The sequence below is a fragment of the Schistocerca americana genome, chromosome 4 (assembly GCF_021461395.2).
Source record: "Schistocerca americana isolate TAMUIC-IGC-003095 chromosome 4, iqSchAmer2.1, whole genome shotgun sequence".
In the NCBI taxonomy this organism is placed as follows: Eukaryota; Metazoa; Arthropoda; class Insecta; order Orthoptera; family Acrididae; genus Schistocerca; species Schistocerca americana.
The window spans coordinates 384,806,632-384,828,399 of NC_060122.1; the positions used below are offsets into that span (position 1 = coordinate 384,806,632).

A 21,768-nucleotide genomic window follows, 5' to 3' on the forward strand; every position below is an offset into this window, starting at 1 on the left:
TCATCAATTGATTTTTCATGTGTGATTATTGAGTTTTAAGCAGTCCAGAAGCTTAGAAAAAGTATGTGGATGGTACATTCAGATGCTCAACTTGTCCCCACCCACAACTATTGCTATTCTGGTGTGCAACAATAAAGGTGAGGGCATGATATGTTCTACACAGAGAGGAATGGAGCATACATTGCAGAGGCACCAGTGTCTCCTCTGTCTCTATCCCACACCACATGTTTCAGTTGTTGCCTACCCTGGTAACTGGGAACACTGGGATAAGTGCCACATTGGGCCTTTGCTTCTTATTCTCCTAAGATGTATTTATATGCTCATAAATGTATTGCTGTTACTTCTTTACATAATAATTGTTGTGTTTGCTTTGTTGTTGTTGTTGTTGTTGTTGTTGTGGTCTTTAGAATCCTGGTTTGGTACAGGTCTCCATGTCACTCTATCCTGTGCAAGCCTCTTCATCTCCAAGTACCTACTGCAACCTACATCCCTCCAGATCTGCTTATTGTATTTCTCTTGGTGTCCCTCTACAATTTGTACCCCCATACTTTCCTCCAGCACTAAACTGGTGATCCCTTGATGTCTCAGGATGTGTCCTACCAACCAATCCCTTTTCTTGTCAGGTTATGTCACAAGTTCCTTTTCTCCCCAATTCTATACAGTGCCTCCTAATTAGTTACGTGATCTACCCATCTAATCTTCAGTATTCTTTGTAGCACCATATTTCAAAAGCTTCTATTCTCCTTTTGTCTAAACTGTCTATTGTCAATGTTTCACTTCCATACTTGGTTACACTTCATGCCTGACATTTAAACCTATATTCAATTTTAAAAAATTTCTGTCCTTCAGAAATGCATTCCTTGCCATTGCCAGTCTACATTTTATATCCTCTCCATTTCAACCATCACCAGTTATTTTGCTCCCCAAATAGCAAAACTCATCAACTACTTTACATGTCTCAATTCCTAATCTAATTCCCTCAGCATCATATGATTTTATTCAACTACTTTCCATTATCCATTCTTGCTTAGCCATCTTGCATTTCCTGTCAGTCTCGTTTTTGACATTTGAATTGGCTTTCTTTGGAATTGAAATTATTATATTCATTTATTATATAAACCATGTGGATCTTTTATTCTTTGAGTAGTGAATTACACGACTCTTGCTAATCCGACCCTCAGTAGTCCGGCCTCTCAGTAATCCGGCGCAAAACCAAAAACACATGCACAATGAATTATTGTGCATAACAATGTTTAGTTAAACAGTGCTTTATACACTGTATTTGAAATTGTAGCTTTCTTTACAGTTTAGAATCATGTCTTCTAAAAGGAAACACGTTATGCTGGACCTCAGGGAGAAATTCAAAATTTTAGATAAGTTAAATCAAGGTTCTTTACAGAAAGCCATTGTTGGCTGCTGAGTTCAGTGTTGGATGAGCAACTATTTATGTCATCAAAAAGAAAGATGTTATTCGATACTACCCAACACAAATGGATAGTGAGTTGGGAAAATGGAAGATTTTGCGAAAGAGTGAGAATGAAGAACTGGACATAGCTGTTTATAGATGGTTCATACAACAACGCAGTAAAGGAATTCCAGTCAGTGGCCCAATTATAAAGGAAAAAGCAGATGCATTTAACAAACAACTTGGTGGCAGTAACTTGTTTGCAGTGAGGAAAGGTTGGCTATCAAACTGGAAAAAATGACATGGAGGCTTTCGGCAGCTGACAGTCTCCGGGGAAAGCCACTCAGCTAACAATAAGGACACTGATGAGTTTGTAAGCAAGACATGTAAGATAACAGAGGAAGAAGATTTAACTGCTGATGCCTTGTATAATGCTGATGAAACAGGACTCTTTTACAAGACGCTTCCTTCAAAAACATTAGCTGCCTAGAACAAGAAGGAAGCTCGTGGTTACAAGCAACAGAAACAGCGCGTAACATTAATGGCATGTTGTAATGCAAATGGGAGTCATAAACTACTGCTTATGGTGAATGGAAAATCCAAACATCCACAGTGTTTTCAACACAATGACATAAATACTCAACCAGTGCAGTATTGCACTCAAAAGAAACCATGGATGGACAGACAAATGTTCTCTCAGTGGTTCTATGGAACATTTGTACCAGCAGTGAGAAAAGAGCTAAAGAAGAAAAAGCTTCCACTGAAAGCTATCCTTATAACTGACAATGCTCCCAGCCATCCTTCAGATGTTTCTCTGAAGTCCAGTGGTAGACAAGCACTCTTTCTCTCAACCAATGTGACAGCCTTAATTCTACCCATGCATCAGGGAATGTTGGAACGTCATTATTGACACTCACTTCTCATCTCCTTGCTGAACAAAAGTGAGAAAAACTCTATCAAGACTATGCTGAAGGCATGGAAAGCAATTAACATACATGATGTTGTTTTCCAAGCAACCGAAGCATGGGATAAAGTGGAGAGCACTACCATAATGAAGAGACGGAGAAAATCATGGCCATCCACTGATGCCGAGTTGGATCTAGTAGTGAGCGACAGTAATGAGCCAGTCAATGCGAAATTATTAATTACTTTGTACATTGACATGATGATGAAGATGTTACTAAGTGGCTGTATGAAGAAAACTGTGATACAGCAAATTTTAACAGATGAAGAAATAATGAAAAGTGTGCAAGAAAGAAATGATGAAACTGATGAAGAAGAGGACACAGGAGGAGAGAGCATGAAGATTTCTCACACTGCTGGTGCTGAAGCTGCCAAGGTCTTCCTGCAGTACATTATGCAAAAACCAGATATTTGCAGTACCGATGTAATGCTAGTGAAGCGGTTGCATGATAAAGCATGACACCATTGCATATCATCATTGCAACAGATAAAAATTAGGGACATGTTTCATATTGAGTGATACGACTGTATAATTATGTACAGTATACACTCAAGGAATAAGTTTTCTATGAAAATTAAGGTTTTTTGGATTTAATAAAGTATATCTCCTATGTTTTAAAATTGTATCCATTGTATCCTTCAGCTTAATAAAGTACAGTACACTATATCCCCTATGTTTTCAGAATAAAACTAAATAAATGAATAAAATAAATTTCAGACATTCAGTAATCTAGAACTTCGCTAATCCGGCACCCATATGCACCAGGAATGGCCAGATTAGCGAGAGTCTAGTGTATCTGTGTCACCTCTTTCTCTGCTGTTCAAAAAATTACCATTGATTGTGGTGGCTCGTCCTTGCAGTGTGCAATTTCTTAGCAGTGTTACTGAAGTATTCATTCATGAAGTTTGCTAGTTCCTTTACATTGCTGATTTGAGCATCTTTGCTTTAAATCTGTGTTTACAGATGATTTTGTCAAGCATTTGCTGTCTCCTGTTTGATTATAGATTATATTTCAGATTGCTTTGCTTTTGTTGTCTTCCTTCAGTAATGTTTTACTGTTTGTAGCGTTTTTGGAGCTAGCAGTACCTTCCTATAAATTCTCCTGTAATTTTTGTAAAATTCTGAAAAATCTGGGTCAGTCTGGCTAGTTTTTATGGTTATGGGATATCTTAGAGTTTCAGAGGATTTTTTGATACATTTGGTGCCATACCATTTTTTAAATCTCTAATGGAATGCAGTATTTTGGGAAATGCTTCCTCAAATTTTAGGTTAAGTATTGTCATGAACTTATTAAACGTTTTGTTTACATTTGTTTCTGCATGCACTTCCTCTCACCCTTCATGTTGTAACTAGGATGAGAACTGATATAGGTTTGATTTTGAAAAGACCCTTTTGTTTGTACTTGATTTAGCAGGCTTCCCTACATAAATATTTGGTTTTAATATCTGACAGAGATGATCTGATTGGCTTAGAATTTTAACAAGCAGCTGTCAGTGCTTTCTTTTTATGTCTGTTGCTGTATGGTGTTTCTGAGGAAGATTGTTTGGTCACTCTAGTTGGACAGTTTATGAGTGATGTTATGCCATCTGCAAAGAGTATTCCGTTATATACTACTAATGTCATCTGGTTACATTACGTTGATATTTAAATCCCCGCATATTATAATGTTCATTAATGGACTAGATACCTTGTCTAAGCTCTGACTGAGTTTTGAGAAAATCCATATTACATCTGGGGGATCAATACAAGCAAAATAGAATAATTTTTTTTTGACATGTTTTTTTTTTTTTTTTTTTTCTGCTGCTGAGAATTCGAAATGTTTATCCTCACTAAATGCTATAAAGTCTTTTGTAATTTTAAATGTAATACCTTTTCTCACATAAACACATAACTACCACCTTTAATGAATATCATGGTATAGGAACAGTCCGAGTTATATGATGTTAATGCAGGAAATACTATTACATTTTCCTCACACCAATGTTCAGGGATACATAGAATGGCAATGTCCAGTGTTCACAATTGTAATTCTAGTAGTTAAACTTTATTCCTTAAGGATTTTATATTTTGATGAAATACAGCATTTGTACCCTCAAAAGGAACTCCAAAGCTACAGACTGTGTTTATATATGAATAGTATGTAACTATAAGGCATTGGCTGTTGTGCCATTCATGACAGGACTCTAAGAACATAACATGCTGACAACATTCTTTTTGCAAGTATCTTTATGCATTCACCTCATTTCAAATGAAAATTGGTATCCATTCCTAGAAATTTTGTGTTTTTTATGCAATTTATATAGTATCAACATGTAATTTAACAGTGTCATTTTTTCTCTTCCAACTGGAATTGATGGAATTTGTTTTCTTTATACTCATCATTTTCACTTTACTGCATATTGGCCAATAATCTGATACACATGTGAGGACATGTTACTGTGAAGGGTAAAAATTCTTCTTTATACATTTTCTGATTTTGTCCTTGTGGAGGTAGTCTGTGAATGCTACAATACAAGAATCCAAAGAATCATTCACCATGATGTTATAATCCTTAGTGTCTGGAGAGTAAGGATTAACCAGTTCCTCAACCCTTATAACTGCAGTCTGGTTTCTGTACAAGTTGTAGATAATCCTTTGTTTACTGGATTTTGTCTCCTCTATCTTCAGAATTTCAAAGAATGTATTCCAGTCAACAAAATCAAATGTAAAATGCTTCCTCTAAATGTACAAATGCTGTAAACATAGCTCAGTCTTCCTTTGATCCATGATGTATGAGCATTAATAGGGTCAGTATTGTCTTGTGTTTTCCCACATTCTTCCAGAACCCAAAGTTATCTTCCCTAAGTTGGCTTCTACTAGTCTTTCCATTTTTCTGCAAATAATTTGTTCCAAGTTTTGCAGCTATGATTTTTTTTTAAATATATGGTTTGATAATATTCACTTCTTGAAATCTGGTAGTATTTCACCTGTCTCGTATATCTTGCATGCAGAATGAAACATTTCTGGGAGCAGGGTAGTCTGTGATTCTGAGGGAATATCATCGAATCCACATGCCTTGTTTGGCATGTGTCATTCAGTGCATGGACAAATTCTTCCTGCAGTATCATACAACCCATCACATTGTAGTCTTCTTGATCTTATCTTCAACTTTCTTTCCTTCACATAGTCCTTCAGTACATTGCTTCATCCTTTCAGCCTTCTTTTCTCTGCTTAGTACTGGACTGATGTTCATGCAGCTGCTTATCTTTTTTTAAATGATTTCCTTAATTTTACAATACACAATACCTATCTCTCTTCTACAGCTTTGCATTTTGCCTCTAGCCATTCCTGCATTACAACTTGAAACCTCTGTCAGTCTAGCTTTTAGGCCTTTGTAGTCCTTTTGTTGTTTTATTTGTTACATTTTTAAATTTTCTTCTTTCATCAGTTAACTCTAATGCCTTATATGCTATCCAAGGTGGTCTGCCTATTTTCCTTGTTGTTCGTCTGCTGCCTTCACTAACCAGATGTTGGCAGTTATTAAACTGTGTCCTGAGAAAAGTTTTAGCAGGCAGCTCCCTCTTTCATTTCTTTCACTCAGTCCACATTCTTGTTCTGCTTTGCCTCCTCTTCCTTTTCCTACTATTGAATTCCAGTTTCCTGTCCCAATTAAATAATTGTCTCCCTTGAAATACTGAAGAATTTGTCTTATATCATGTATTTTGCAATTTCTTACTTATCTGTGGAGTCAGCTGGCACACACAATTGTATTACTGTCTTAGTGCCCATCTTGGCTCTGATAATGTACTCATTAGGCTTTTCACATCAGGGTGTGACTAAAATCATGGAGGACCTGGAGTAAGTCCCGAAAGCTGAACTGCCTCCCCCTTTCACTACTCATCAAAATGTTGTTCAACACCTTATCTCTCACCACGACTCCTCCTGTCCCCAACATTCTAACATTATTCCACCCTACACACACACAAAAAAAGTGCCATCACCCTCCCACTTGTGCCAGTAAATCAAATAAATAAAAAGAAACTTTTTCACAAAGTCAACTCTGCTTGAGTTTTAATACTCTAGTGAAACAAAATATAATCTTGCCGATAGTTTCCCTGCTGTATCAGTACTTGAAACAGCTGTTAATTCTTGCTGCACACTACCTGAAGTAAGAGAGATTTTTTAAGTAACTGCAGAAGCAAATAGTTTGTTTTAGGAAATTTATATTTAGCAAGTTTCACATTTACAATACAACTGTTAATGAAAATTATGGACTTGGTTACCTAAAATTGTGTATTTCTTAAATGATTTTTCCTTGATTGGTCTTACAGTATAACAAAATTGTTCTTATTTTAGAAAAATCAATATTTCATGTTCTTTCATTTTCTATTGAAAGTGTGAGGAAGCAGGACACCAAAGAGATATATGGGAATGGAATTAAAATTCAGGGAGAAGAAATAAAAACTGAGGCTTGCTGAGAACATCATAATTCTGTCAGAGATGAGAAACACCATGGGCAATCAGCTGAATGGAATGGATAGTGTATTGACTGTAAAATGTATATCATCAAAAATAAAACATGGGTAATGGGATGCAATCGAATTATTTGAAATTATGCTGAGGCAATTAATGCACTTAAGCAATAGCAAGAAAAGCATTTCTGAAAGAGAGAACTTTTTAACACAAAACATAAATTCAAGTATTAGTATGTGATTTCTGCAGATATTTTTCTGGAGTATATCCTTGTACATAAGTCAAACATGGATGACAATCAGTTCAGAAAAGAAAAAAATCATAGTATTTGAAATGTTGTGTTACAGAAGAACACTGAAAAGTAGATGGACAGATCAGATAATTAATCTATTGAATTTAATTGAGGAGTAAGGAAATTTATGGCACAACTTCGCTAGTGAAAGGGCTTGTTTTATGGGAATGTAAGAGACATAATGGAATTGTCAGTTTGGTAATGGAAATACATGAGAGTGGTAAAAATTGTAGATACAAACAATGGCTTGGCTACAGAAAACTAGTCCAAAGGAATGTATGCTGCGGTAGTTATGTAGAGATGAAGAGACTTGCACAGAATACAGTAGGGTGTAACACTGCAGCAAACCAGTCTTCAGACTGGAGACCACAACAACAATGACAACAGTACTGCCAAATCAGATAAATATTCCATACCCATTATGATATGAAAATGGTTCTTTATATGTTTAGCTTGGAAAAGATTGCTCAGTTTTTGTAACTGTCACAGGGACTGTAAGGCACATGAGGACTGTTGTGCATACATCAGTGTAGCTCAATACCAGTGAGCTGTGTTTTACTAATAAAAACACTACTCAGTCTTTTGCAGCAGACGGTTTTGAAATTTTTACTTTTATAGTAGTTCTTATTAACATCAGCTTGGTGAAAACAGAGTAGTAGCATGCTCAGTAAATGTCACTGCATTCTTTAATGCTTCAGTTGCAGGTTTGCCATTATAGGTAGTAAATATAAATAAAGGTTATATTGCTCTTTATGGTTCTACAGTTTCATTCATTCATTGAAAGTGCATTTAATATATGAATCAATTGTTCCAATAATTGGGTAGAAAAGAGTCATTCTAAGTCTGTCTCCTCTCACCCTTACAAGACTTGTCAATGTACTTCTTTAATATTTTATTTATTTCTTAGAGATCTACATTCAATGCCCAGTCTTTCACAGATATTAATAGCTTCATCAATAATTTTATTGGATGATTCATTAATGCTAGCTGTTACTTGCAGTACTATTCCTAATAGGCTATATTCAGCTGTAATGTCCATAATCTCAGAACTCATGGCCTCAGATGTTGTATTGATTTTGTTAAAGTACTTTGTAATGAATCACAAAAATGGTAATTGTGAGCTGTTACAGTATTCATCAAACAGCTCTGCTTTCAGACCCTGGCAGGCCGTTCAGTGCCATCTTTGGCATGTTGTTCATATCATCCTCTGCCAGTGTCATTAAACTGTATAGTATAGCTGCATGTTGCCAGGAAAAATAGCTACACTCAGTTGTGGTATGGAAGGTCATGGGATCAGCATACCACCCTCCCAACCACTGTCATCTTCTCATAACTTGTAACCATTTCTTCTCACTCAAATCACTCCTCAGTAGGTGTCACCAGGCTCAGTGCATCCTGTCCTAGTCTTCCAACCAAGGAAAAATCCCTAGTAGTCCTGGAAACTGAAACTGGTCAGAAGCACTAAGCACTTAGACACAGTCTTGGAGTGTTGTTGCATTACATTTCCTATAATTATGTCTGTCAGAGACTTAAAAATGCCAACAAATCTTTCTATTACTGCATAGTTGGTATTGTACTTTACACTCCATTGTGACAGGTTTAATTGGTTTAATGTTATCTTGAAGCTAGTCACAGAACAAGTTTTTAAATTCTACCATCACAGCATGCAGTAATCAGAGAAACTGTAGCTCTCATCTGTTTCAAAATATTTTCTTTATTCACTTTTGCAATATCTTTAAGAATTAATTTTAAATTGTAACTTGCACAATGGATGAAATACACATGGAGGTTCTGGTATTTGTATTTTATGTTGACAACATCCTCATGAGTAGCTTTGATCAGAGGTGCAAATCAAGGTCTATTTTTTTCTCCAAAATATTGTGCCCAGGAGGATGCTATTATCATTAAATAGTACAGTACAGCTGCAGCTTGTCAGGAAATATAATTGCTTTAGTTTACCCTTAGTTTCAGCCACCCACAGTACCAACATATTGGTGCCATGTTGAATGGTGTTACAAAGCCAGATCAGTCAATATCCATATTATTGCTCCTGTAACTATTGTTCCCCATCTTCAGGAACCACATATTAGTCTGGTCACTCTACTAGCATCCCCTTTGATATGGTTGCACCTATAGTATAGCTATCCGTTTAGTGCAGGTACACAAGCTGTCTCACGGTGGCAAGATCATGATTTGTTGGGGCAATTCAGCAACATAAAATATATGAGAATATAATGTGATAATGAACTCATAGGAAAAGTTACACAAGGAATAGAAACCAAAGGAAAAAGAGATTGCGAGAAATTGTGGATATCAGGTATTCCTATTCTACTGTTATATCTTTATTCCTTTTCCAAATCTCAAAAAGTAAGTTACAAGTGCACCACAATCATTCCCACTAGAAGGAGGCAGCATTTAATGTACTCCAAAAATTCATTTCAGAAAATTCTTACTACAAGCTACAGATGCTTTGTTGAGGAAGCCATTGGTACCAGTGCTGATGGCAGGTATTATGAACTGCAGCTACTGTAAGCTGTAGTTACTGGTTAATGGAAAAGATCACAACTTGCACTTAGGACAGTTGTCACCTTTAAAATTATTTTAGTTTATGTGCAGACTTGGATACTTTTAGGCTTGCTAATGTCTTACACTCACTAGGAATGGATGCTGCACCTGTCACAGATCATCTTTTGGGATGCAGGTAGTGTGTTTTTTACACCAAACTTTTTTTCTACATAGTTTCCAAAGGTCTTTGAATATTTGTCATAACATTCCAACAGCTTTTGTATCTCTACGTTGTAGACAACAGCCATAATAAATAAAATAAAAACAGTTTTTTGAAAAAACGCTGCTGTGGTTTCTGTGTTATGAGAAATCAGACCTTACTTTCCAAATAACCCTCATATAAGCAGTGTAATATTAAATCCTCTCTATTGCCATAATGTACCATATAATTAAAATGGAAGTTTTCTAAATTAAAATGTTTCAATTCTACTGTTACTTATAACCTGAAAAATAGTATCAGTGAAAGAAGTATTGCTATCTCTACTGTGTTCTTTAATAGAGACACTTCATATGCTTTCTAAGTGTAAATAGGTGTCAATATAAAGTAATTTTTGTATTTTGATGCAGAATACAGTTGTCCTACTAAATATCTGGTCATTGCACATGGATAAAGACCATTGGGGTGATCCTGAAGTATATCGACCAGAGCGTTTCATTACTGAAACTGGGCAGTTTAGAGAGGATGATGCATTCTTACCATTTGGTCTTGGTGAGTTACTGATAATGCAGTGGGTAATAGTAATGTAACTTGTGGTTCATATCTCACAGCTCCAATTTGTCTTTCAGGTCGACGTCGGTGCTTGGGGGAGCATTTGGCAAAATGTTGTTTATTCCAAATGTTTGCTGGAATCTTACAAAAATTTCAACTTGTTCCTGCAGATGGTACTGACCTAAAGTATGCTACTTTGGAGGGCCTTAATCTTGCTCCAAAACCATATGATATTATTTTTAAATCTCGATAACATTGCAACAACACAAAAATATAATTATTTTCAGCACCAGTATTATGACAGCAATTAAAACCTAATACATGAATATGTATTACTGAATGGAAATTAATTGAAATTTCATTTACTTATCTCCATACTGCCATATCATCACTTCTTTGAATTAGTGAGAGAATAGAAAAGTCTCCAATGAACATTATAAAATAGAGATGAGGTTTGTAAAAACTCAGCTACATATGAACAAGAAGAGGAGTATTTTCATATTTCTGGTTATCAATATGTGAACTATAGCTCTCAACTAATTATTAAATTCTAATGTAGTTTTCCAATGCATTCCAGTAATGTACCTTGCAGTTTAATTATACATAACCCAAGTAAGTACACCAATTCATTTATAGCAATCTCAGTAACAACTTATTACTACATTATTCTGCTAAGGAAATGTTTATTCAGTGATGCCTGAAATTATTGTTTGTTATTGTATCTGTTTATGACAGGTTAATACACAGTGTACATTTAAAAAAAATAAAAAGCAGCAGTTGGAACACTTCATGTCCTGCAAACTGAGACTCATTTCTTATGAACAACTTGACATACTCATTTACAAGGACAGATTCCAGGATCAAATTAAATGGCATCATAGGATGTATATGACAATGGTTACACAACACATAACTGAAAGCTGTTCTGTTGGAACATGCAATGTTAACTAAGTTGTAACAAAAAAATTTCACAGAACAGTCACTTCTTTTCCTTCAAGATTTTTGTGGTTTATCAAAAAGATAATTTTCTTGGAATGCCCTCAGTAATTGAACAGTACATTTGGGCATAGATTTCCATGGACATTGTTGCTGTCAATAATCCTTCAAAGTTTCAGTCATTTGCAGTGATGGCTAAAATGTTGAATCATTTTACTATGTAGTGAGTCTTACACCAAAAAGACTTCCATGGAACCAGAATAACTCAGTTATCAACATGTTCAATATACCACCATTTTTCAGGAGTGTATCCATGATATCATTAACTCTTGTACTAATATTTTGGCTGACAACCTTTCACCTGTTCTCAAAGTGAGTTACTCACAATATTATTAAAACATGAGTTTAAAGCACCTTAAAAATCTTGCAGGCAACTCATCTGGAGAATGGCTGAAAGGCTGTCAGCCAATATATTTATACAAAAGTTAATAATATCCTGGATGCACTCCTAAAAAATGACATAATATTTTATCTGCTAACAAAACCTGAAGGAACACATATTTAATATTATTTTCCCTGTAGCATTTGACACTAACTGAGTTTTGTGGGGCTGCTACACAGATGAACAATTTTCTTTACTTGAGTATTTTTCAGCCAGTTCATTTTAAAAGATAGTTTCCCCATATTCCACAATGGATATGAAGAATGCCAATTACAGTCCTACATTACATAATATATAATAACATTCAACAACATCTTTGCCTCTGCACTTCCACCTCGACTGACATCTCTGCCCAAACTCTTTGCCTTTTAATATGTCTGCTTGTGTCTGTATATGTGTGGATGGATATGTGTGTGTGTGCGCGAGTGTATACCCGTCCTTTTTTCCCCCTAAGGTAAGTCTTTCCGCTCCCGGGATTGGAATGACTCCTTACCCTCTCCTTTAAAACCCACATCCTTTCGTCTTTCCCTCTCCTTCCCTCTTTCCTGACGAAGCAACCGTTGGTTGCAAAAGCTAGAATTTTGTGTGTATATTTGTGTTTGTTTGTGTGTTTATCGACGTGCCAGCGCTTTCGTTTGGTAAGTCACATCATCTTTGTTTTTAGATATATTTTTCCCACATGGAATGTTTCCCTCTATTATAATAATATATAATAATTTCATCTTGTAGCATATAATTTTGTTATGAACCACCAAAGCATTTGATTGTTATGACTGGGTACAATCCACTCATAATATTGATATTAGAGGACACAACATCTTATCATTCATAGAGACTTCACACATGCTGCATAGTTCAACTTAAAAATTCTTACATTGATTATTACTATATTTTCTTGAGGCTGAAATAATTGTACACAAAGTTATTTTAAAAATATATATTTAGCTGGGATGTAGGTATAGCAACAACTGATATTATGTATGAAATCATTACTGCAAATTGTAACCATTTGTGGTTATTTGACACAAACTAAAACTTGCACAGATTTACACATGTCTATGGACACAGTATAACACACCACATTCTAGTTAAGGAATGCAGCAATTTTTGCACTTTCACACTAACTAAAATGTTATTTTCATAGGTTAAACTGGAATTTGTGTCAGGAAGTTTATCTGGCTCTAGAAACAATTACCAAAAGCATTATGCTTAAATTCATCAGACAACATGAAACAGCAGCATAAAATAGGAAGTAGCAGCTACTTTGATACAGACTTCAGTTTACATTATAGTATTAGATATCAAGAGAATGAACTGAGTTTTATGTGTCACACATTTTTGAAGTAATATTGATCATAATTCTAATTCTTGCTATGATCTAACGAATGGAGGTTGTGACTCACAAATATTGTGTCTTGTAAATTATCAGTGTTACTAGTTACAAATTACATTTTTTATAAAATTATTAATTGTGGAATCTGCTTTTCTCCATGTTTAATATTTATTTTCATAAGTATGGAGAATGTAATCTGAGCATGCAACAACCCTTCACTAAATCATTTTCGTCTGTCAAAATCTAAAGCTCATTGTTTCAATGTAATGTTGAATGTATTAAGTCACTAATATATAAGTAATTTACTGTCAATAAAAATCTTCAGTATATGTTTTCAGTGCACAATGTACAATATGACATTTTGTACTGCAATTTTAGAAGAGACTTACTAGATAAAACGGTAATTATTTTATACCTGAATATGGTGTTTACTTTAATTGAAGACATTTAAATACCTCACAAACACATCAGATCAAAAAAAGTTATAATTCAAATTTGTTTGCCTCAGGGGGGGACATCCAATAGTAACACACTTGACCTGCCACCACACCCTGTTAGTGGGTCACAGAGGGGGCAACTTTGAAATCTTCAATGGGAATGCTCATTTTTTGTTGCAGATTGTGATACTGCAAAATCTACATATGTTTCGTCTGAAGCATTTTCTTCATTTCACCACAAATAGTGCCATAATCAGAGGAATAGAAATGGGTACAAAATCATAATTTACGACATGCTATTCAATGACCTTATTAATTCAGTGTCATGTGGGACCCCACCTCCTTGATATGGGGGTAGGACAGGCAGTATTTCATAACTTCTAATCGGAAACCCCATTTGCAACATTGTATTCCTCCAAGGTATCAAACAGGGGACTACTCGATGCACCACCATGGCCATTTAGTGAACTACAGATGTATCATAACAGGCAGTACACAGTGACTGGAGCTCACATATCATGCAGACATAGAACAGATAATGGCTCTACAGGTTACAATACTTGCACAGTGTTTATTTCCTGGACATATACCTATATTGAGAAAACACGTCTACAAATGGTCTCTGGAAAATGGCACTCTGTCCCAGTGCTAGTATTCAGGATATCAAGGACATTTACAATATTTATGGGCCATCTTGCCTTGTGAGATGATGTAAAAGCTTTATAACATCCTTGCCAACTTAATCAATGCACATGTTTAGGCCATAGGAGGTTTAACATCATACTGCCAAGTTTTCTGTAAATTTGATTTGATTTTCTAGTTAATAAAATAACATAATCTACTCTCTCAATATGTGACGATTCATTTCATTTCATATTCAGGGTGCATTTTTTTCATTTTTATTTACACTGATTTATTGCTTTCATTTGTTAAAACTTCTTATTAATATATAAATAGTCAAGTGAAGTGTCTGGTAGAACTCAATCACTGAGAAGCTTCAGCTGATAAATAAGAAAATTTAAAAAATCAGGTTTATGGCACATCCATGTACAGTCAATAACACAACACCCTTCACATGAAAAATCGGTAAGTCCCACATTGGACATTCTCAGAATGTACAGCACACCACAGATTTGCCTCGTTAATGCCCAAATTGACTTACAGTGGTGACATGTTATCATAACTGTGAGAAGTACTACACACAACTGTAAATTAATACCTATAAAACATTATACATGGAAGTTTGGGATGTTGAAATTAATTGTGAAATATGTAGCAATTTGACTGGAAGCACTCATTGCGCTCTGAAGGAGGTGGCAGTACCACCATGTAAGTAGCTCCTGGTTAAAATGCCTGATATTCAGTCACTGAATAAGTGTTTGGTTCCATCATCTGCCTGATATTTTTTAATTCTTTGTCATGGTATGATCCAATAGCCTTTCTGTGGTAGCTTCCCTTGTCTTGATGAGGACAACATGGTACTCTTTAAGTGAACTGTTGGGATATGAGCTAACACAAACTGTATCACAAATCTCACAAAATTTTCTACAAAATTCATCCAAGTTATTTTAAGGGCACTCATGTTATAGGAGTGAGAGAATATTAACATTTTGAGGAGAAAGTTATTTTAAATCAATCAGACCTTTAGCAAAATTTTCCCTTTGGAAAGCTCATATTTCAAGTATAGGAGAGAGTAACTAATCAGATAATTATTCAGTTCTTTGTCAAGAATGAAACTCCCTCCTTTCCAAATTATGCACTCAAAAGTAAATGCCAAGCCCAACAGCAATCCTTTTCCACATTTATTTGGGAACACTATAATTTACTAACAGTCTCAATTTCAAAAATAATGGGATCAAAATGACATTACTGAAGAGAAGGTTTTGTATGTATGCATAAAACTTTACAGAGGTAGCAGACACTACAGGAAAGTGAAAACAGCAGAAAAAAATCATTAAGGTGGAATTGAGAAAGAGAGAATAATTGTTTAATGCTGAGCTCATAAATTTTGGCCTTGGAGTAAAATTACAAAGATGCTGGGGAACGTAAGTTGAACTATTCAGTGTAATGTGTCTGAATAAGACATTTATATTCTGTCTGATAATATTTATTAAAATCCAGTTGCACATATACAATGATCTGAAAGACAAAAGCAGGTATGAAACTGCACAATCTTCAAATTGACAGGTCAGGCAAAGAATATGGTTTTCCAACAGACATTATGGTATATAGCTTCCAACATTACTGTTGCAAATGAATTCTTCAATAAATACTATTCAGCTCAACCTCATCAGATGCTAATATCCCAGTTCTCAACTCCCAACCACTAAAAATGTGATTCACTACTGTCACCTTGGATAGCATGCAGTATGAAGACAGGAGGAAAGAATTATTAAATGACCCCATCTACAATGAACTAAGAGCAGACCTATGGTCAAGATACTTCACAAGACACCAACCTTAACCTGACACTAACATATGCCAGTGATTCAATCTCAGAATCCCATTTCCTCCTAGAATCTATGGAATGCCTAAAATACAAAAGAAAGGCCATCCTCTAAGACCAACTGTAAATGAGATCACCTCACTGATGTACAGTCTGGCAAAGTATGTAGTCTGCAAATTAAGACCTGTAGTTGGCAAATCAGATTATTATGTGAAGAACTTTTTCAACTTGACAGAAAAAGGGAGAAACAATTTTACCCATGGACATCATAGTCAGCTTCAATGTAAAGTCATCATTTGAAAACACACCAGTAGATGAAACTTTTCCAACCCAACAAGAACACGTCCTGCCTGAGATATGCAATCTGGTTAATTTACAAAATGTCAAATCAAAAGACCTTCAGCTATCTATATATCCAACTTTACTTTACTTAAGTAACCTGTTTCAGAATTTCACTGCACCATCTTGAGGCCCCCTGACAACATATAGGAAGAATCCAGCCTCATGTGCAATCAAAATAGGTCTCAGCATTCAGTAAAACAATGTGATCCCTTTGTTCATTAACTGAAGATTCTAATTGAGTCTGTAATTGATGACTGAATGGATACCATTGTTAAAATAAGTCCAATGATACCAGTTACTAAATGTTGTCACCTATTTCGATTGCATGAGGTTGGATTCTTCCTACACATCAGTCAGGGACCTGAAGATGGCAAAATGAAACACAGAGACTAGTTGCATAAGTAAAGTAAAATTGGAAACATAGATAGCTGAAGGTGTTTTGATTTGACATATTACCTGAACAGCTGAAGTCGAACCACCCTGTATAAACATGGACTTTCAGAGACTGTTTGATTTATGTTTGTCATTGATGTACCTCAAATTTCAAGGAAAATACTACTAGCAGACAGACAGTGTAACAAATAGTTTTTCCCAATCCTTGTTAGCAGCCTACATATCCTGGGGGTCCTTTAAAGCAATGACACTTTGCTCTTTTCCTTTACAACCATGCAGATGATTCAGATATGTGGATGACATGTCCATTATATGGCCATTGGTAAGACTGAACTACACAGTTTTCATGAGTATTTGAATAAAATGAATGGGATGATTCAATTCACACTTTAAGTAGAAAAGAATGCTGCAGTTTCATTCCTATACATGGAAGTATATAGGGCATTGTTGGTACATTAGGGCACAAAGTATATCAAAAGCCTACACATACAGACTGGTATTCACATGCACAATACTGGAACCATGCAGCACAGAAGAACTCAGTCATCCAGTCCCTGACTTTTTGTGTGCAGTGCTGAAGTGATGCTCACACTAAAATGCCTAAGCCCCCAAGGCTGTGAGCAACATTCTTGGCCAATGACTACATCCAGGAATCGACCCAGACAGCCATGGAAATGAATAACGGAAGATAGAAGATCAAGATAAGGAATCAAGATGTGCAGTAAACTGACAAACTGCAGCCAGCAGTATGCTTACCTTATATAAAGAATGTCACTGACTGGATTGGTAAACACCTTCACCAGATTGGTATCCAGTCTGTCATCAAAAGCAGCCACAAGATCCATGATGTACTATGCTCCACCAAGGAGAAGGTAAATATTCTACAAACTGTTGGCATGTAAAAGGTGGAATAGGAATGTGGAGAATTCTGCATCAGGCCAGCAGCAATATGCATACAGAAGCATAAGCACTACAGTTGACTTGGGCACCCCAACAAAACTGCAGTGGCCAAACACCAGAAAGACTGCTTGAAGGAAATAAAATTTAATGTAACTTGCATAACTGCCAACATGTAGGGATGTTGAAACACAAGATCAGAGAGGCCATCAAAATATTAATACACCTGAGCAATATAAATAAAGAGGATTGATTTAGATTTGCTCCATCCTGTCTGCCAACTATCAGAGCCCAACAGGGTGCAGTAACAACAGACGATGTGAACATTGTGAGCAAGGTACTGCTGCCACATAGCCTGCATCCAGCATGAGAAAAACATAGGTCCACATCCCATTCACTGATAACTACCATACACTGTAAGCAGAGTAGACACCAGCAAATCCTCATTCCCTTCAGTACTGTAACCTATCACAATAAAGTTTCTCCCTACTTCTTCCACAAGATACTAATTACGACATTTTTTTAAAAAAATTAAGACATAATGTGATGATTAGTAGAGCAGTCTTGCCAAAAAAATAAGTGACTCTTGGCAGCAAAGATACAACAGTAAACCCATAAGAAAGCCGCTGCAATCATGGCCAAAATGTTGATTCATCAGTTTCTTACAATATGACATGGTACCATACCCAGAAAACTTTCATGTGAACTAATGCCATTGTCCAGCAGGTGGATGCCCTCTTTATTCAAGACCAGCAAGTTACATTAGCAGCCACTGCAGCAGAGACTGAATTGAGCCTTGGAAGTGTTTGTACTATCATAAAAAATGAACAGAAATTTCTGAATGTGTATGCCCAATGGGTGCCTCAAAGTCTTCAACAAACACAGGAAGCATGTTGAGTGGGACTCTTTCTTGAATATCTGCAGCATGATGCCAAGAAAGGAGATGAAAGGAGATGAGTTCCTATCATGAGTGGTCACTGATATGGTGTCATTACTCCAAACTCAAGTAAAATGAACAAAGTCTCCAGTGGAACCACACAGTGTCACCACCATTCGAAATGAGCTACACCTCTTTGCTCTTCTTTTGAAGCACTACAATTCTACTAAAAGGAGACAGCAATGAACAGTTACAGCATACAGTAAACACAGCCATGAAACAACTTAGCAACCAGACACTGAATAATCAGCTTGTAATAAATAGCAGACAGCCATTATACTAAAATTACACAATGCTCCTAACAAGGACATGTTTATCCCACCAGTCTCAATCAATGATGAACTATTTGGTAACAGTATTGAAACCAAATTCCTAGGACTTTGGCTGCAGAGCAACATCAGATGGAATAAGCATATTGAGTATCTCCAAGCAGAACTGAGAAAAACATGTTACCTTCTTTGCTTATTAAAATCATGCTGTGGTGAGAAAACAGTAATGAATGCATATCATGCCTACTTTCATTCTTGTCTCAGATATGAGGTCACCTTCTGGGGAAACTCTAAAACAGCTAATAGCACTTTTAAATTACAAGAAAGGGCTATTAGAATTTTGTTTGGGTGCAAGCCTAGAGACTCTTGTAATCCTCTGTTTAAGAAATCTGATATTCCTCCATTACCATGTGTATACATTATGGAAACCCTTTTGTCCTTTAAAATAAATGTAATACATAAGGACTGCAGACTGCAAAAAACTGTGCTTACACACAACTCAAATCAGCACAGTTCTGTGCCAAAAAGGTACTTTTCATATGGGACTTAAGCCTTATAACAAACTTCCTGAAAACATAAAAGCTATTACTCAGGTCAATACCTGTAGAAAATCTCTAAAGTCATATTTGCTCCAAAGAAGAATATTTAAATTTATGAAGTGTGTTATAAAATTCTTACATATAAAGTGTATTGTTGTAACCTTAAATATGTGTGCCTAGAAATGGCTTTCAGCTGTATATTTATAACTTGTCTTGTCCAGTTCTTATGCATAAGCTGCTTTGTAGACAACAGGACCAATAAATACAAACAAACAAATGAACAACCTATTTCACTGTTTTCAGTATGGATGTTTGACACATGTGCGCTTGCTGTGTAATCCTTCTTACTGTAAGTCTGGGACCTCAGCACTCTTACAGGATGGCATCTTCTTCTGTAGAAAATTGCATTGTGATCTGCTCAGTGGTTTTTATTTTGTAGCCACTAACTTGTTTTTTTTTTTAATGGAAATGTCGTGTAGCTAGGGCCTCCCGTAGACCATTCGAATGAACCTTATGTATCTCACACATCAGATGGAAAAAGACTTTTACTACAAATGTGAACATTTTCTCAATACCTGGTTTTGCATTCATGAAAGTCTCTGTTAGACAGATATGTTCACTTTACCAATGAAATAAGTATGTACAGTGCAACTATGTTAACATTTTGTGCTTTTAAATTTATTTTTACAGGATTCCTGTGATATAAGTTTCTTTATGCTTGTATCGCTTCCCTTTGTAATGTTAAAATTCTTTGAATATGCATGAAGACTGCTCTGCCCCTTAATATCACACAGCAGTATATGAGTAGAAAAATAAGTCCACAGTATATTTTGTGTAATGTACCTGTATCCATTGACATACTGCCAGTGTCATCGTAACTGCTGTCTGCTTCACATCTCCTGTGCAGCAAGCTACGTAAATTTAAGTATTAACTCTATTTTTCTTACTTGTCACTTCTTTTTCTGTGTGGGTTTGCTATTAGGAAGCTTTAATTTTTGAGTACTAGTAATAGTGTTCCATAGATTTCGCGTTTGTTTTGAATATAGTCCAGAGACAGTTAGTGTTTATTTTCATTGTTTCCAACAAGAAGTGTCTAGTAACCACAGTTTAGTCAGCTATCAGCTGCCTTTAGTGAATTAGCAGTCTAGTGAAAAGTTGATTACTTAACTCTCTACAGTAAATTGTTGATTTCTTAGGATGCACAGGATGTGTGACTGCTGTGTATGGACGCAGGAGGAACTGGCCACTGTTCGCGAACAGCTGAGTATGCTGATGGCCACGGTCAGCCGTCTTCAGGCTGCTGCCTCAGAATGTAGCAGCAGTGGGGAGTCTGGTGCGTCGCATGATACACCCCGGGTGTTACATGCTTCACCCACAGTCCCTGCTGTCGAGACATCTTCGCGGGTACTGGCTGTGGTTGGGCCACTCTATCCCCAAGGGGAGTGGTGGGTTCAACAGCGTTCGCATCGCACGAGGCGGAGGGTCAATGTGGAGGCTGGCCATGTGGCATTGCCCGTTCTGCCTGTGAGTGGACATGTGGCCACTCCTTCAGCAAGGTCCGAGCAGGCACACGGGGGAGGGGTTTATTAGTGATTAGGAGCTTCAATGCTAGGTGGATGATGGAGCCCCTTAGGGAAATAGGGGAAAGGTTGGGGAAGAAGGCCAGTGTTCACTCTGTCTGCTTGCTGGGGGGTCTCATCTGAGATGTGAAGGAGGCCCTGCCGGCGGCAATAGAGAGCATTGGGTGCGCCTGACTGCAAATTGTTGCTCATGTCAGCACCAATGACTCCTGCTGTCTTGGTTCAGAGGTCATCCTCAGTTCATACAGGCAGATGGCGGAGTTGGTGAAGGCAGAAAGCCTCACTCATGGGGTCGAATCTGAGCTAAGTATTTGTAGTGTTGTTCCCATAACTGAATGTGGTCGTCTGGTTTGAAGCTGAGTGGAAGGCTTAAACCAGAGGCTCAGACGATTCTGTGGAGATCTGGGGTGCAAATTTCTCGACCTCCACTATCAGGTGGAGAAATGTAGGGTCCCCCTGAATAGGTCAGGCGAGCACTACATGCAGGAACCAGCTACAAGGGTAGCAGAGTATGTGTGGAGTGTGCATGTGGGTTTTTTAGGCTAGAGAATTCCCTCCGTAGGCCCGACAAGACACCTCCTGAGATGCAACAAGGTAGCAGTAGGCAAAAGGCAACAGGGAATGACAATATTAATGTGGTAACAGTAAACTGCAGGAGCGTCTATAGAAAGGTCCCAGAACTGCTCTCATTAATAAACGGTCACAATGCCCACATAGTACTAGGGACGGAACATTGGCTGAAACCAGATGTAAATGGTAATGAAATTCTAAACTCCAATTGGAATGTATACTGCAGAGACAGGCTAGACAGTGTAGTGGGAGGCGTGTTT

General features: G+C 36.7%; 1 protein-coding gene across 1 annotated transcript in view; it reads left to right on the top strand.

The window, feature by feature from the left end:
* Nucleotides 1-11,277, top strand: part of LOC124613041 (methyl farnesoate epoxidase-like) — a 191,913-nt gene extending 180,636 nt beyond the window's left edge. The window contains exons 8-9 of the mRNA XM_047141609.1: nucleotides 10,246-10,387; nucleotides 10,465-11,277. Coding sequence (XP_046997565.1) covers nucleotides 10,246-10,387; nucleotides 10,465-10,640 — 318 coding nt within the window. The 3' untranslated portion in view covers nucleotides 10,641-11,277. The remainder of the gene's footprint in view (nucleotides 1-10,245; nucleotides 10,388-10,464) is intronic.
* Nucleotides 11,278-21,768: the final 10,491 nt, after the last annotated feature.